This window comes from Protopterus annectens, chromosome 13.part0 (assembly GCF_019279795.1).
Source record: "Protopterus annectens isolate FY-2018-M chromosome 13.part0, PAN1.0, whole genome shotgun sequence".
NCBI classification, from domain to species: domain Eukaryota; kingdom Metazoa; phylum Chordata; order Ceratodontiformes; family Protopteridae; genus Protopterus; species Protopterus annectens.
In genome coordinates, this window is record NC_056747.1 from 114,971,944 (window position 1) to 114,988,950 (window position 17,007).

General features: G+C 39.5%; 1 protein-coding gene across 1 annotated transcript in view; it reads right to left on the bottom strand.

Moving 5' to 3' along the window:
- Window positions 1-2,175: 2,175 nt before the first annotated feature.
- Window positions 2,176-17,007, bottom strand: part of KANK3 (KN motif and ankyrin repeat domains 3) — a 274,252-nt gene continuing 259,420 nt past the window's right edge. The window contains exon 10 of the mRNA XM_044090687.1: window positions 2,176-6,820. Within this exon, the coding sequence (XP_043946622.1) occupies window positions 6,755-6,820 (66 nt within the window). The 3' untranslated portion in view covers window positions 2,176-6,754. The remainder of the gene's footprint in view (window positions 6,821-17,007) is intronic.

The following is a 17,007-nucleotide window of genomic DNA, read 5'->3' on the forward strand; positions in this document are numbered from 1 at the left end:
CAGACAACATGTCGGTGGTCTGGTATCTAAACAAACAAGGAGGGACCAGATCTTACCCCCTTTGCAGAGAGGCCATGAGGGTGTGGGAATGGGCTGTAGCTACCAACCGCTTCTTGGTAGCGACCCACATTCCAGGGAAATCCAATATATTGGCAGACAGATTAAGCAGGACAATTTTCTCTCCTCACGAGTGGTCCCTGAACGAAACAGTAGCAGCTCAGGTTTTCAGAAGATGGGGGACGCCGTGCTGCGACCTGTTTGCAACACCACAAAACACAAAGTGCGAAAGGTTCTTCTCCTTGACTCCACATCAGGGGGAGGCAGCTATGGATGCTCTAGCACAACCTTGGCCAACAGGGCTACTTTATGCTTTTCCTCCGGTTCCACTTCTCCCCAAAGTCATTCAGAAAGCTTCTCAATTGGGGTCCACAATGATACTAATTGCTCCGTACTGGCCTCGTCAGGTATGGTTCCCCTACCTGAAGAAACATGCGGTGGACGATCCTTGGGTTTTGGATCTAACCCCGGATCTGCTAATTCAGTCGGGACGACAACACCAGTCCCTTCGCACGTTGAAGTTGACAGCTTGGCTCCTCCACTTCCGACTTTAGTCAGAAGTCACACCTTAGACCCGGAAGTTATTCACATTTTATCTTCGGCCCACAAACCCACCACTAAGAAATTGTACCTCAGTAAGTGGAAGAGGTTTGCTATCTGGGCTCAACTCAGGGGCTTAGACCCTATCACTGCCCCGATTCCAGAGGTTTTGAAATTTTTAACATCCTTGTTTAATCAAGGATCTTCAGTCTCTACTATTAAAGTCCAACTTGCAGCTATCTCTAAATTTCACGAATTCATGGATCCACCGTTGATGAGCAGCAGATTATGCAAAACTTTCATTAAAGGTGCGGGCCTGTTAAGACCCCAGTTTTTCATCCTGCCTCCGTGGGATCTTGATTTGGTGCTTCGTGCCTTAACATCTTCCCCTTCGAACCGGCTGCTACATGTGAGTTAAAATATCTGTCTTGGAAAACTGCCTTCTTAGTTGCAATTACCTCTGCAAGAAGGGTTTCAGAGCTTCAAGCCCTATCTATCAAACCACCGTACTTGATTTTTCACAAGGATAGAGTATCACTTAGGCCTAACCCATCTTTTGTCCCAAAGGTTTGTTCTAATCTCGGTCTCCAACAATCTCTAGAGCTACCAGTTTTCTTTCCAAAATTCTCCAACGAAGCAGAGTACACTCTCCATAAATTGGATGTTCACAGGCAATTGCGCTTCTATCTAGACAGGACTCGCAAATTGTAAATCAGACCAGTTGTTTGTGTCCTTTTCAGACAATAAATTGGGTAAAACCATCACAAAAGCTACTATCTCCAAATGGATTAGAGATTGTATAACTCAGGCTTATTCCTCTTCAAATAAGCAACTTACAACATCTATCAAAGCTCACTCTACCAGAGCTATGGCTACTTCTATCGCCTTTCATTCCAAGCTCGCTATTTCTGAGATTTGTGCTGCGGCTACTTGGTCCAACCCGCACTTTCATTTCCCACTATAAATTGGATGTGGCATCTAAAGGGCGAGCATCATTTGGTTCCACGGTACTCAGGAGTGTTTTCCAGTGAGCCACCCAGGATTCAGGTGCTAGGGACGCTGTCCCATCAGTCAGAATGTAGGCGAGATAGGATCACATAACATCTTTTAGTTATGTACTCACCATAACTTCAGATGTTTGGGATCCATCTCGCCTACATTCCTAATACCCACCCTCCTTCCCCCGGCCTTGGAGATCAGAAGAGATTGAACGGTTTTTTATCTTGTTTCATCTGACGATGTTATATAAGCAGTGCGTGCATGTGTGCATGTATGCAGACAAACTAGATCTGGGGGACTGGTAGTGGTGCATCCTGGGATATAGTAAGCTCAGCCAATAAGAGACTTCGCTCTTTGGCATAAGCGTGCAGAGTTGGAGCCGAGGGATCGGCTCCGAACCCATCAGTCAGAATGTAGGTGAGATGGATCCCAAACATCTGAAGTTATGGTGAGTACATAACTAAAAGTTTTCAGCAGCAAAACCTGTCCTATGGTGGCAAGTCAACTTGGAAAAAGTAGAATTTTTTTTCAGCATTCAAATAATATTGTCATCCCTTCTGTTATTCAATGACGCAAACATTTTAGTGGTATGTATATTTATTGAACTGAAGTAAAAGCATGAACATATACAATAAATCTTACCAGGAAATGCATATGTATGGCATACACAAGTTTGGTTGAAATACTGTTAATAAAATTCACATGATCCAACTGTAAAGGTACTGACTAAATGCTTAAAAAAATCCACTGCATTTATTTAGTTTGCTGATCAGTGTAACAGTGGTTTGCAGTATTTAATGGCAAATAAAAAATACTTTATTTTTATGTTAACAAGAAATGGTCACAAATTAAAATGCTGTACATTCATCATCGCCTACTTAGGCTCTTTGGTCTCTTGTAAAACAAACATGCTTCTAAAGTAGTACAAAGTAAAACGTATCCTGAATGTTGAATCCTGGCATGCATACAACAGTTCTCGCTCATTTTGTTAAACCCTCTTTGAAAAAACACTCTGGGCAGTCAGAAAATACAAAAGCTGTTTTAGAAAATGCATCTAAATACTTATTGGGAAGGGCATTTTGAACAATTACACAAGTTACTACTGCAAGACATTCTTATGAGAATATCAGTTTTTATTTAATGGTTTGGAATCTGGACGTTGTTTAAAGGTACTTCAGAGGAACTGCATTTTCCTCTATTTGACAATTTAAATATGAACATCCATCTCATTCATTTAACATACACTGTTAAGTATGAATAGTGTAAAACAAGTTTTAAAATTTAGCAAAGTTCCTTTTGAAAAGGAAAGTTCTAGGTTATATGACTAATTGCTGGCATAGTGTGTATATATGGAAGTTTGTATTTTTTATTGCACTGAAGAAGAGTTTGTTTTGCTCAAAAGCTTTGCATGGCAATCACAGCTCCTTTCTCCTTGAGTTTTGTGATTTTTAATTTATTGGGGCACATTTGGCTTTTAAGTTGCTTTGTTGTAGTCAGATTCCTTTAACAGTAATAGTTATGTTCATGTACCACACTGGCACGTACTTAAACATTCCTTAATGCACTCTCCTGAGGCTTCAGTATTTTTTATGCTATTATTTTAAAACGGCACTGGCAGCAAAACATAACCAGGAAGGGTTATGTTCACATTTGGCTCAAGTGACATTTCTCCGAGAACTTGCTCTGGTATTTTTGTTTCTCATAAAATGTTTTAGAATGCATAGTAGTCACAACTACTGGGAAATGGACGGACAAAAAACAGTCACACATTATTAAACCACTTATGAACAAAACACAAAAAGTGACTTAAAACAACAGTGCAAGAAATACCGGACCTACTGAAGTGTGTTGCAGCCTTCCTATATTTTCCAAGTTTCATGACAAAATACAGTCACTGTTTTTCAGACTTCAAACAACTTAATTGGGTACCTGTCACCCAATTAACTCACTCCCTAGAGGTCATTCATTAAACTGTTCTGCAGTACTGTTTGTAGAAGCTATTACCTTGTATGCAATGTATTCATCCTGTTTCAGTACTTGTAGATGTATTCCTTGCCTTTTGGTGTGTGCATACTTTCTGCATAGCCTTTCCACTGTCCATCCCCTTCTAGTTATTCACATTTATCAGCATGTTTTCGTGAAATGGTTCAAACATCTGGATATCCTGACAAGACCACATTTCTCCTACAAACAGTAACCTGCTTAATTTTTTTCTCTACCCCTTTTCTTCTTTAAATATGCAATATAAATTTGTTTTATATACTTTGAAAAGATTTTGTATCACATATGAGTCTTAAACCCTGGAGCGAGTCCCATGCAAAACCATGTCATGCTGTTGTGAATATCCACTAATTGACTGCATTCATGCTTTTACAATTTTTTTTTAAAAAGACATTGCTTATACATGACAAACAAAACACAGAGGAAAAATAGTTTTGCTTTAAAGAAATCACAGAATTGGTGTTAGTTGTAGAAGTATTTTAGCAGCCTCAGAAAACTCCATCGCTCCAAAGGAGACGGAAAAAAATGACCCACTGCTCTCCACAGCTGGAGGCAGGAGACTACCAAACATGTACATGCATTACTTTTTGCCAGCTGTCCACTGGCATTTATTAGAGTTGGGGAAACTCCCCAACACAAATTCATGCTTGACCATCACAGTACTCCCCTTATATTTGTGGTATCCAGCAGAACACCCAGTATACACCAGTGGTAAAGTGATTCCACTGATAAGTCATGTTAATTCATATATAAAGATGTTGCCTGCTCACCTAAAGCAAGATATATTTCCCAGCTGTTTGATTGCAACAGTCCCACTGCCCCTTTTGTAGAGCTGGGGAGAGTCCATTCTCCTAGAATACAAATCTAAAATTGTAAGTTCATGCATTATTCTTGCCATATCTGGCAGACTTTCACCCAATCCTTGTTACTGGGGTGGGGGGGGGGGCTATGTCACCAAGCACAGATGTGCACATGTAGTATGGAGTCCTGTACTCCTGCTGCTTGGAGACCACAGGACCATGTGGACTCGCACTGCTTTCATTCACAATTCACAGACCAACAAAATCAGACCCACATCATCATTGGGATTTCACTGTACCTAGAGTCAAATGATTATCAGGATTCTTTGATCACAAACACCACTATACCTGGGACTGTGCCTGCAGACCCATGATTATGATCAGACTTCCCTGCTTGTAGAGCTGCTAAGGTAGAAACACCATAACTGGGAAAAGACCTAGACCATCAGCAAGGATGCTTCTTGTAGGTTCACACCAGCACAAGGACTTACTGCACACATAAGCACACCACGGCTAAGAGTGACTGCGCACAGAGCCATATCACCTCCATGCTGATTAAACTACATATGCTCTAGAACCCACTGAGGACAGTGTCAATATAACCACCAGGACTCCCTACATTCATCAATAGGGCTTTCAGTTGCTGACTAAACAACCAGAGGAGACTTACCACGTAGAAATACCCAGCACAAGGATTTGCTGTATAGACACCTATACTGTCGCATGCAGATTCACAGAAAATTACTGTATTCACACATTTTTAGTAAGACTCTGTATTACCTGACCTCAGTATAGCTGGATACAACAAAAAAAAAGTTCCTGAGGCCACTGTGATTTACTATTCACAGACTATATATATATATATATATATATGTGTGTACATATGTATATATATATATGTGTACATATGTATTTATATATGTGTACATATGTGTGCGTGTATATATATATATTTTATTGTAGTGACATAAAACATCACACAAAAGTGAACCGATTTTATTCCTGTAACAATACTCAAGCAGACCTCTCTGATCACCCTTAACACACTGGTCATAGCACAAAATATAAACATGAACATCCATTCCGTTGGTTAAATACTAACGGCTGCAGCAGAATGTATGCATACCTTTCTTTAAAAAGGAATCAAAACTATCATGAGAATTGTGTGTGTAGCTTCAGTTATTTGCATAAAACACAGCAGTACAGTAAGATACATTTTTAATTAATCTGTCAATTTTTTTGTTGTTACCCTACAGTAACAGTTGCTTAATGCTGTGTATGTTGTACTGTAAACACTGTGATAGGGAAAATGAGAAGGGCTGCTTTTTTTATGCTAACCAACACCATTTTGAAGGATTTAAGTGGCAGTGCTGTGGTCTGCAAATCTGAGCTACATAAAATATACTATAGAATAGTATGAAGTAAAAATATATTTGTTCGCTATCAATGTTAAAAAGCACTTCTGGAGAGAGACAAATATTGCAAGAGTTACAGTTCTACAGAGCCATTATTAAAGTGATCATTCCAGCAATCAGATGTCAGTGGAAAAATATGTACTTCCATCTTCTTTCCCCTTCATTGAAGACTTTAGGCTTGACTTTCAGAACAAATCCATTGCTTTATATTTTCCAGCTATCACAGCCAAAATAATTTTCTGATGCTTTGCCAGTTCCTTTTTCTATGGCTGCAATTTCTCTTTCTTGTAAAGAACAATTGTACAGTTCTGTATTTCTAAAAATAATCTCCGAATATGCTGTTAAATAAAAAAAAAAGTTAAATACATTTTGTTACATCACTCTGTGATATTTAGGTAACCCATACAGTATTTACTTTGCATTAAACAGTGTAGACTGGTTGGTCTTTGTGAAACAGCAACTTTATAATTTACAAAAGGACGGTGTTGTGACATTTTACAGAAGCAAGACAGGCCAACCAGAAACAATGGCAGTTTTGTGGTAACATGTCAGCTAATGATAATCCTGATTCATGATTTAAGTAAACACATGCATCAGTACACTTAACATTGATTGTCCTTTTCAGTCCAGGTACAGTGATGAATAAAAGTGTTGCTCTGAATTACTGCTGACTAACTTTAATGAGGGGGGTAAGCAGTGCATTGTGAACATGCATGGGTGTGTAACTCGGTTAAAGGTACAGTGCAACGTTTCCACAAAAACAGTAGTTCCGGTGCAATTTGTAATATCAGATAGGTTATTGAAATCACTGTAGTGCCAATGATATGAAGCAGTACTGCAGATGGCCAGCAAAAGTGCATTTCATCACTGCATGATGCAATGTTCATACATGCACTAAAGTTTCTGCTGCTAAACAAAATCTGCTAATCATTTTCTCAGTATTCACTCAAGGGCAGCTCTTCCATTGGGACTTGTTGGACTCTTCTGGCTCAAGTTGGGACTGCTGACCTATACAAAAAAAGAAACAGTAGAACATTATTCCCACGTAACTGATGCTTCATAGAATATCACCCACAGTAACCGCTGCTCTGAAACCAAGTTTATTAAGTGTGCTTGTATTTCCCTTTACCATATCACAAGCTGAATTTGCCACTTTGCTGTGATTTGGGACAGCAATGCATTAAAACACCCACACGAATAAAACATGCATTAGTATTCAGAACAGACACTTTGATATAGTATGAAAGGCCAGACATTTCCTGTTGAAAAGCAATGACTTCTACATATGTTCAACAGGTCTCATGCTGCACACCGGTGGTAACCATTACAATCTGATAATTTAATATGGACATCAAACCAGCGTGTATACAATTTAGAGTGGTTGACATATCTTTTCACTTTCCTCTCCCATTTCACATTTACTTTAAATGACTAATACTTAAGGATTTGCATAAACATTTTCAACTTTTTAATTATGTTGTCATTTTTGATAAGATAACAAGTATAACTCTTTTACTGGTCTAAGTAAAGCATTACCCTGGAGATAGTTTGTCAGTAAAGATGTCATACATGCCACTATCCTTCAAAATACCATTGTACTTTGTTTCAGTCCATCAGCCAATGAGATTTTATCTTAAGTGATTAAGATAATATGACTGGAAAAAAATAATGGCTATGTTCTTGCAGGTCAACCAGTAAGTTCATCTTTGTGGGGACCCTCAAGAGAGTGGTGACAGAGTTGATGACTGCATTGTCTTCCTTCCCATCTCAATTCATCTATTTTATGAAGCTGCCATGTTCAAAGATGAATGTGATGGCCGCTGGCACATGCTGTGACACTGTATCTAGTACAGTAGAGTGGGTGCCTTTTGTGTTGGCCCACTAGTTCACACAGTGAGAAAGCATATTTTCTAAAAAAAAAAAAAAAAAAAAAAAAAAAAAAAAAAATAAAGAAGAAGAAGATAGGGGACCCTACACCACAACAACATTTACTTGAGAGACTTAAGGGAATTCCAAAAGCAGCCACTTGAATGAGAGGTCATCCAAGCACAGGGAAACAATGGAAATGTAACTCAGGCAAACCCTTTGCAGTGCTCTCTGAAACATTTACATCAGGAATAATCCTCAATTAATTTATAAGTGGAAGACTCTTGAGAAGTAATGGCCACAGGGGGTCAGGAGCTGGAAGACAGCTATGATGTGAAGGCAGACTTCCTGAAACTCTGAAGTTCCAAAGGAGGACCTACTCTTGAAGGTAAAGGAAGACCTACTCTTGAAGGTTGATCCTAGAAATCATGCTTGGTAATTGTGCAAACTGAGGACCTAGCCTCCATAACACCTCCACAGTGAGATGATCTTGACGCAATCACTGAAAGCAACCACACCCATGGTGGAGTGGTCTTTAATAACACTACTACCCAATGTCAAAAGACAGTTCAGTTATCAGCACACCTGCAGGAGGCTTCCATAGCAATTGCCTACCCTTTTATAGATTTCACAGATATTCCAAGACTGATCATTCACACCTTGCCAGTACCCTCCCTCATGTCACACAGTCTTTTTTTCCAGGACAGCCACACCAGTCAATCCTGGAGTACAATTTGAGGCTACCCATCCAGTCATGTAGGTGACGTTTAAAATGAAGATAGTAAGTTACACAGCATAACATGTAGGGGACATTTATTCCAGAGGGTTGGGAGATACTGGGTTATAAGCCATTCAGAACCCCTTTAAGGGGCTGCTTAACCAACCTGTGTTGGCCCAGAGTCCACCCCTCTAAGGCCACATCTTGTGCCTTGGTAAACAGTTTGGGAACACAAGTTACATTAGATAGAAACATTTTGTACTGTAAGTGTATCCTATCCAGTGCTAACATTAGGAACCTCTTGTTTATGCACCAGACAGTGATTTATCACAAGACATCTATCATGCCCAACAAAAACATCCAAGTTCCCTGCACTGGCAGAGGCATGCCTCAAGAGTTATTAGATTGAGCTTGAAAGTAGTAAATCTGATCATTGTAGTATGTTACTGCATGTGTGCATGTATTTTGTAATGTTCGCTGTACTTACATCTGTAATAACTGAGGAGCTTTTCTCCACTGAAAACGGAATCAATCCCAGTCACTTTCCCAGTAAACAAAGACAAATAAGTAAATAAAAGAAAGTTGAAGTTTACTGTGGCATGCAAACCTCTTATCCTCTTTAGAACAAAAAACTGAGACTAGAACCATTGACCTCATTGTAAAGGAGGGTCAGGATGGGCTATGTGGTCTCTTTTGAGAAATCAAGTGTGGGCTTGTCACAGAGGTCTGGTGACATGGCTTGGTCACTGTGCCAAGACCTTTTTTGGGGGAGGACATAACAGCTCTTAATACTTAACCCTTCAGGCCACATTTATAATCCATAGGTCTTATTTGGTGACTCTACAAGTTGGGAGCAAACTCAAATAATCCACCTACAGGACTTCATAGAGCATGTCATTAAGGGCTAGTCAAAGTAGACCTCCACACCCTTACAAAAGGGGATTACATGACAACCTGCCAGACATTCTCACTAAAAGACAGCCTCAGTTAAGCTGTTTTACTCGAGACCATTCAAGAGTCTTTTTTCACCACTGTCAGAATAGTCAAAGCCTCATGGAGTCACAGGTTTACCCATTGTAGAAGCCACAGTCATAATCGGCTCTTTCATTTGCCCAGATTCAAAAGTCTAAAAATTTTTTACACAGACTGTTCCACTAGAGGAGGATTGAAACCTGGAAGGATGAGGTGGCTGGGTGAATGCCCAAAGCCCTAGTAAAGCTGGGCCAAACACCCTCTTGTCTACACTGCTCAGTGCTTCAAAATCTAAGTCAGGCCACAAGATGCCATACTCTCTGGAACATTTGTTCGACAAAAATAAATAAATCAGAGAAAAGTCCACTCTGGAATGCCTGATTATGGTCAGACTCTACTCATAGACGGTTTGGAGAGGACCAATCATCTTCTTAGCAACCAAAGAGAAGTGTGTGTAAGAAATTTAAGGCTGTATAAATGCTATCCTTAGAAACAGGCTACACAGTGGAGTAGTCCAGGGTTCCTACTCCTCCTTCCCAAATATTCACTATGAAGTTTCTGGAGGGAAGGAATGGGGCCAATGTTGCAGTACACTGTGAACTTCATAAGCTTGAGTGCTTCTCCGAAGCAAGTGTCATCAAACGTGGGAGCTGTAAGTAGGAGAGATTTCATTATCCTTACCTGTCACATGGTCTTCAGGACCTACAACATCCTAGTTAGAAGTGAAATCTATGGACAGAACAAGAGAGGCATACATGGGCCAGTGCTGCTATTGCAACATGTTCCCTGACTATATACACCTGCTACGATACACCCTACCAGACCTAAAAAAAAAAAAATGGCTGAAGTTTGTGGAAAACATGACTTGTGGATATTCTGGGGACCCTTCTTGCTCTGCTTTGACCTAGGAGCCTTGAGAGACCAGCCGAGACCAGCCTGTGGTCATGAGTTGTGACTACCAAGCTCCAACCAGGAGACAATATGAGCATTGGGCTGCTCAGGAGTGTGCTGCAGCTTCACACTAGAAATGGGTATTGTTTACATCCAAACATTCGGGTAGTAGTTGGGTGTGCATCTCCAGTGAACTACTGTCCAACATCATAACTGATGCAAGACTGAAATTTTTATAGCCCATGTAAGAATGCAGAGACATGGCTGTCATCACTTCCTTCAACTTTTGACATTTTTACATAATACACCTTGATCATGCAACAGAGCCTCTAGCTGGTTCATATGCTGTCTGCTCTCAAACACCACCTTCCTTCTTGTAAGAAACGGGTTAGAAATGCACTTCCAAGACACCTGCATACTGAACAGTTCAGTTAGAACTCTCAGTGTGAGAAGATGAACTTTAGAAAGCAGCCAGTGAAACCCATTTATTTTGGTAAAATTCAGCTACTTGGATGTCAGTAACTACGATATTTGGAAAAAGAAAAGATAGATAGAAAAGAAGAAACAACTGTAGTGGGAAAGAGTCTTGCAGCTGTTTGGAAAAACAATCCAGGTTTCAGTACAAGAGATGGCTTCCATTAATTTAGAGGAAAAAAATAAATATATCAAATGTGTTCAGGTGTGTTTAAAATGGTTTACTTTGAAAATCACGCATACAGATGAGATGAAAATGGGAATGTCGAATAGTTGGCTGATTACCATTTCATCGAGCTGCGTCATTCAGTGTGTGTAGTTTCGCAAATGCCACTGTGCATTCGCACATATGTCATTGGCATTGGGATCAGAAAATTACCCTTTTCCCCACCGTAGTGCAATCTCGTAGTTGGACTACATTATTTGCAGGAGTTGTGGGGGGTTCAGGGGGGCTTGCCCCCCTGCAAAAACATGCATTTCTATGTTGTGCAGTGCATATGTACTGCTTAGAAATTCAACTTCTGTTGGTGTTCTGCAAGGTGCAGGGGAAGGCATATGTCGAATAATGCCAATTCTTCAAATTCGGCATTATATTTGATATAGTGACTGTGTTCCACTGCTGATTTTCGGAGATGATTTTCATGAATGATCGGATTTTATTCTGGTTTTCGTGATTTTGATAGTAAGCTGTTTAAATATGTGGGGCACTGGACAAATGCATACGGGTAAGTACAAAAGGATGAAAAGAATAGAAGCTTTAACTGATGATCCAGATCTGATAAATCTGCAAAAATCAGATGTTGAAACCAGAAAGCTGACCCAGGTGTTCACAATTAGACGATTTATGTGGAGCATGACCTAACTTTTGACCAACATGTCCATTGTTTTAAGAAAGACCTTCTATATTACATAGCTTATAAACAAACAAAGGGATTGCATCTAGATCTAGGAATTTCAGTGCCCCCCTTTACTCAGCCTTTATTAGACCAGTCATCAAGTATAATTCCCCTTTTGGCATGTACCTGTCCATACACATGCAACACCCACAGAGATAGCTTACTGAAAGAATACAAGGCCTAAACAACATGTCTTATATGGACTGACTCCGCTCCATCACTATACACGATATCCTACAGACTGCTAACAGATGACCTGCGTCTGGCATAGAAGGCATCCTCCGTTTCAATACTGAAGGATTTACTGCACATCAACAAGTTACATGGCATCAGAAATACTCAGGCTAGGGATCTAAACCTCTTCTGCAACATCAACAGAATGGTTTGGAGGGATAGGCATATTTTGCAGAGGATATCACTGCTATGGAACAGACTCACCATCCACATAAAACTTAGTTCATCCCTGTCCATATTCAAGTACAACTTGGATCTACAGATGGGAAACAGAGAATTTACTCCAGGACTAACTCCTGTATTACTAATGGATGGATTCTCATTGGAAGACAAATAATTGTCATCCATGAGATGGATAAGGCCACTCTCTAAACAAGAGGGATAAGGTTAATTCTAGCACAAAAAGGGAAAGTGGCTAGGCCTAAAATGGCCCTCATTTAAAAAAAAGTCACGTAGAATATTTAAATGTAATAGCATCTTATCCGACTGACTGCCTTATCAGTCATATTATGGAATGTGAATGGCATTGGAGGTATGGACAAGAAGTAGAAAGCATTTTATTAGAAGTGTAGGACACAAATAGCAATGCTACAGGAGGCACACTGATAGAAATGAACGTGATTTTGTCAAGAAAAGATATCAGAATGGTTATTTACCAGAGTGTCAGGGACAAAGGAAATATGGGATAGTAATACTGATTGTAAGAGGGACTGTAATAGTTATAGAGGAGGAAAGAAAGACAATAAGGGTACATTTGTGGTAATGAGTGTTTATTTGTAATGGATGAAGGAATACATTGGCATGTATTCCACCTAAAACTACTATTAAGGAGCTTAAAAAAATATGGGAGATGTAATCAGCTTCCAGCACTGATTATTCATCGGTAGGGATTGGTACTTGGTATGCAAAAATTAAGTTTTATCTGGAGGACCTAAAAGGGAAAGTGCAACAAAAGATAGATTTCTGAAGAAATATGGAAATATTTGGAATGCAAAATGTAGAATTATTAGCATGACCCAGACAGAATTTACATGTTCTCCAAGGTACATTAACTGGGCCAGATTGGACAGAAGCTTTATTTTTTTAAGAGCATAGGTATTTAATTGACAGTTTTGAAATGTATTCAATAACTACTTCAGGTCATGCGTCAGTAAAGACCAAGATAAATATGGGGAGTAATCAGGTAAGAATGAGAGACACTTTCCTACTTACTGATTAACTCAATTAACAAGGATTTAAGGAATGGCTAATGAAAATAATTCAAGAGTTGACAGGATATGTACAAACTTCTTCAGAAGGGATAGTTAAGGAGAGGAATAAACTGAAAATGTAATTTATTGGTATAAATGAGAGACAGAAAGAGACATGGGAACAACCATCAAATGTTAAAGTATTGCAGATGAAGGTGAATCTTACAGAACAAGAAGAGCATCAATTGTCAGGAGGAAAAGGAAACCCAAGGGAGTGCTTGGGATAATATGCAGGAGTCTAGAAAGGTCACTGTTAAATAGTTTTTGGTAACCTCGGAGCATTAAAAACTATTAGTACAAAGACTAGAAAAGGTAGCCAATGACTAGAAAAAAGTACTAGAGACCCTACAGAGATATTAGGGCCATTTCAAAAATTGTATGAATCTGTACAAGACATAGGAATGGTGGAACCATGAAAAAACAAATGGAAACGGAAGACTTGTGCATGCCAAGGTCAGAAGATGAGGCTCAAGAATTAATAGCCAAGAGGGGAGATGATGATTAAAATTGGTGACACAATCAATCAACAGGGAAGTCTCCAGGAACACGTGGTATTCCTGTGGAAATGTGAAACCTAGGAGTGAAAAAGTGATACAAATCTGGAAGGTTTTGTTTAATAACATTTTAAAAGGCAGGAGAGCACAAGCATCTTGGAAGAAAGCTGTGGTAGCTGTACTTCTCAGGGAAAGCAAAGAGCCTTTAAATCCAACTCCATATAGACCAGCTTCCATTTTAAATGATTTTAAAGCATTTATGTTTATTCTAACCAAGAGAATGGTAAGGTGTTGCCAAAACCCAGTAGATATGGACCAATGTGGCTATGTGGAGGGAAGACAAACATTTCACAACAGTAATAGAACAATAATGGCCCAAAGGGAAGCAGAGAGCTAGAAGTTCCCATTATTGCTGGTGAGCTGTGATGTAGGGAAAAAATGTGTTAGAATTAGCTGGGATTTTATGAGTATGGCAATAGCAACATTTGCATTTCCTGACAGACTGATGGGGTTAATTAGGAAGATACATGAATGGTCAGTGGTAAGAACCAAGGTGGGGGAGGGTCCTCTCTGACAAGCTGGACTTGAATAGAAGAACCAGGTGGGGTGTCTTTCTCTTATTTGCCTTATACTTACAGCCATTAGCAAAGAAAAGAAGGGCCTCAGAAATTCAAGGGTATAACTGGTAAGGTTTTCAAGAAAAATGAGCCTTGTTTACAGATGGCATTTTGCATTTGAGTAACCCAGAAAGGATATTTCAGTGTTGTGGAACATTTTCAGTGTTTCAGTTTTTTTTAGGATATCAAATAAATGATGATAAAACCAAGGCTATAGCAGTAACCTATATTTCCACACATGAATTTGTTCAGCAATTCCCATATTTATGAGGACATAAGATGAAGCATTTAGATGTTTGGTTTAAAAAGGATTCTATTATTGCAGCTAAGGGTATGTGGGAAGGATTTTCCTTCATTTGGTTGACTAACACAAGCGTCAACATACTGAAGGTAGACCACTGTACATCAAAAATGGAAATGTCTTAACTCGGAGATTGCACAATCCCCAGGAAAAGGGCATATTCCTCTACCTGGGAAATGTCAGTCTAGCACAACTGTCAACTATACAGAAAAAAATTGTGGTCGATTAAACAGATGTCAATCAAACCAACGGAATCTATGTGAAAAAGCTAATCAGAAGGCAATACAAAAAAGTGAGAAGTTGGAAGCTCTTGATGATTGATATGGGTATGAATAGTAAGGTACAAAAAATGGAAATGTTTCTAATCCCTTTAGTATTGTACTGAAAATTGTATTTAAATTATACATACTGTATTTCTGCGGACAGGGTCTAAAGGCACCTCTAGTTTGTACCCCATAGCTTTCTGGCTCCCTCTAAACAGCTAAACCCAAGGAACTGCCATAGCATTCTAGAATACTAATACTTGACCCCAATTAATCTCTGCACATTGTATTTTCCCTAGGCTCTCCCCCACTATACAGTTTAAAACCTATGCACCATTTCAACTAAAAATCAGGTTAAGAATATAATTTCACTTTAAACTTATATTTTATTTAAAAAAAATACAGAAATAAGTAAACATATTTTTATTTAACACGATTACTTACCTTAGCCTACCACTAGTTTGGATGTGTTATTCCTGCTCCGCTCGCCCTCACAGCATTCGGGCTCACTCAGCACCTCTCCCTGCCCCCGATTTCCACCCGCCCCCAGTACCCCTACATTTATAGGTATTTAGCCACACCCCTATTACTACAGCCTATCAACTTTTCCATCTTTACTCCTTCCTGACCTTACTCCCTATCAGCTTTCAACTATCATTACCACTCCACCAACTTTACTTCCTTTTATACTCTTCATCTAATCTACTTCTGTTCTCTTATTTAACAATAGTTAGCAACTACCTACTTACTGCCATAATGTTACACTACTCTTACTACCTACCCTTCTTGCAACCTATGTCCTTATTTTGTATGAAAACCAACAGCTCACTGGGTATCAATTCCCTGTAGGACATACTATGCCCCTAGCTGAAAAACTACCCACCTTCAGTTATACATTAAACCAGGGACACAATTCAACATCATTCTCACTCTTACAGCATAATAACTCCCAGCACATAAGTACTAAATCCAAATTATACGACAAACTTTTAAACAAACTCAAGAGGCTCATTGCTGAGAACAGACTTAGCCTTATACTCAGTGGAGACATACACACTAACCCAAGCCCAACTACCCCCTACTCACCATCTTCTAACTGTGACTTAAACCACAAGAACGTAATCAGTAGACCAACTAACTCCCCTCTTGGTATGTCATCTTAATATTAGGAGTATTAACAATAAGATAAATGAACTGCATGCCCTCCTAGCTATCTATTCCCCTGAGATACTATATCTGAGACCTGGCTAAAACCTTCCACTACTGACAATGAAATTCTACCACCCGGGTACAATCTACACAGGCTGGATCGGGCTTCCAGGAAAAGGGGGGGGGGTAGCTGTTCTTTATAAATCTGAGCTGAATGTGACCTCAGAAGTAATTCAACCACCTCAGATAAATGAAATACTAGCTACCAAATTTCAACTCAACAAAAATAAAAGCATTAACATCATTTGCATGTACATTCCCCCAAGGTAACAATGTAACCACACTTGAAGACACTTCTTCACTGGCTGTCCTCTCACTACCCCCAAGAAACCCTAGTCCTAGGAGACTAATATTGACGGGGGTTCCTGTTCCTCAAAATCCCCCTCCACCCACATCAACCTCCATGCATTTACTCAAACCATAGCCACCCCTACCAGATTAGGCAAACATACCCAAAAAAGAAAGTATATTGGACTGGACACTCGTAAATAGTAACCCCCAAATGTACACTGTGGGTACCCTCCCCGATGATCTAAGCGATCCCCTTCTCACTTACATAGTTAAACAAAAAGCCATTATCCCACAACAACCCCTACTCTGGAAAGTTAGAAGCAAGAGAGACCTTGACCCTGACACGTTTCAACTGGAACTTAACTCTTGCAACTGGTCTGAACTAAAGCATCTCCCTTTAGAGGAGGCTGTCACCTATTTTAACAATACATTTCTTGAAATTCTAGACTCACATGCTCCTGCCCGCCTAAAGTGAACAAAAGGTAAAAACATACCTTGGCTTTCTAAAGAATCAAGACTAAAAATAACCTGCAGAAATAAACTGGGCTACCTGGTGCCTTACCAAAGACCCCCATAATCATAATAAATACAGGCATGCTAGGAATGAAACTAAAAGACTTGTCTTAACAAGATAAAAACAATACTATTGTAGGTCACAGACTGCTAACCAGAACAATCCTCAAAAGTTCTGGGCTGGGCTCAACAAGTTACTTCATTCC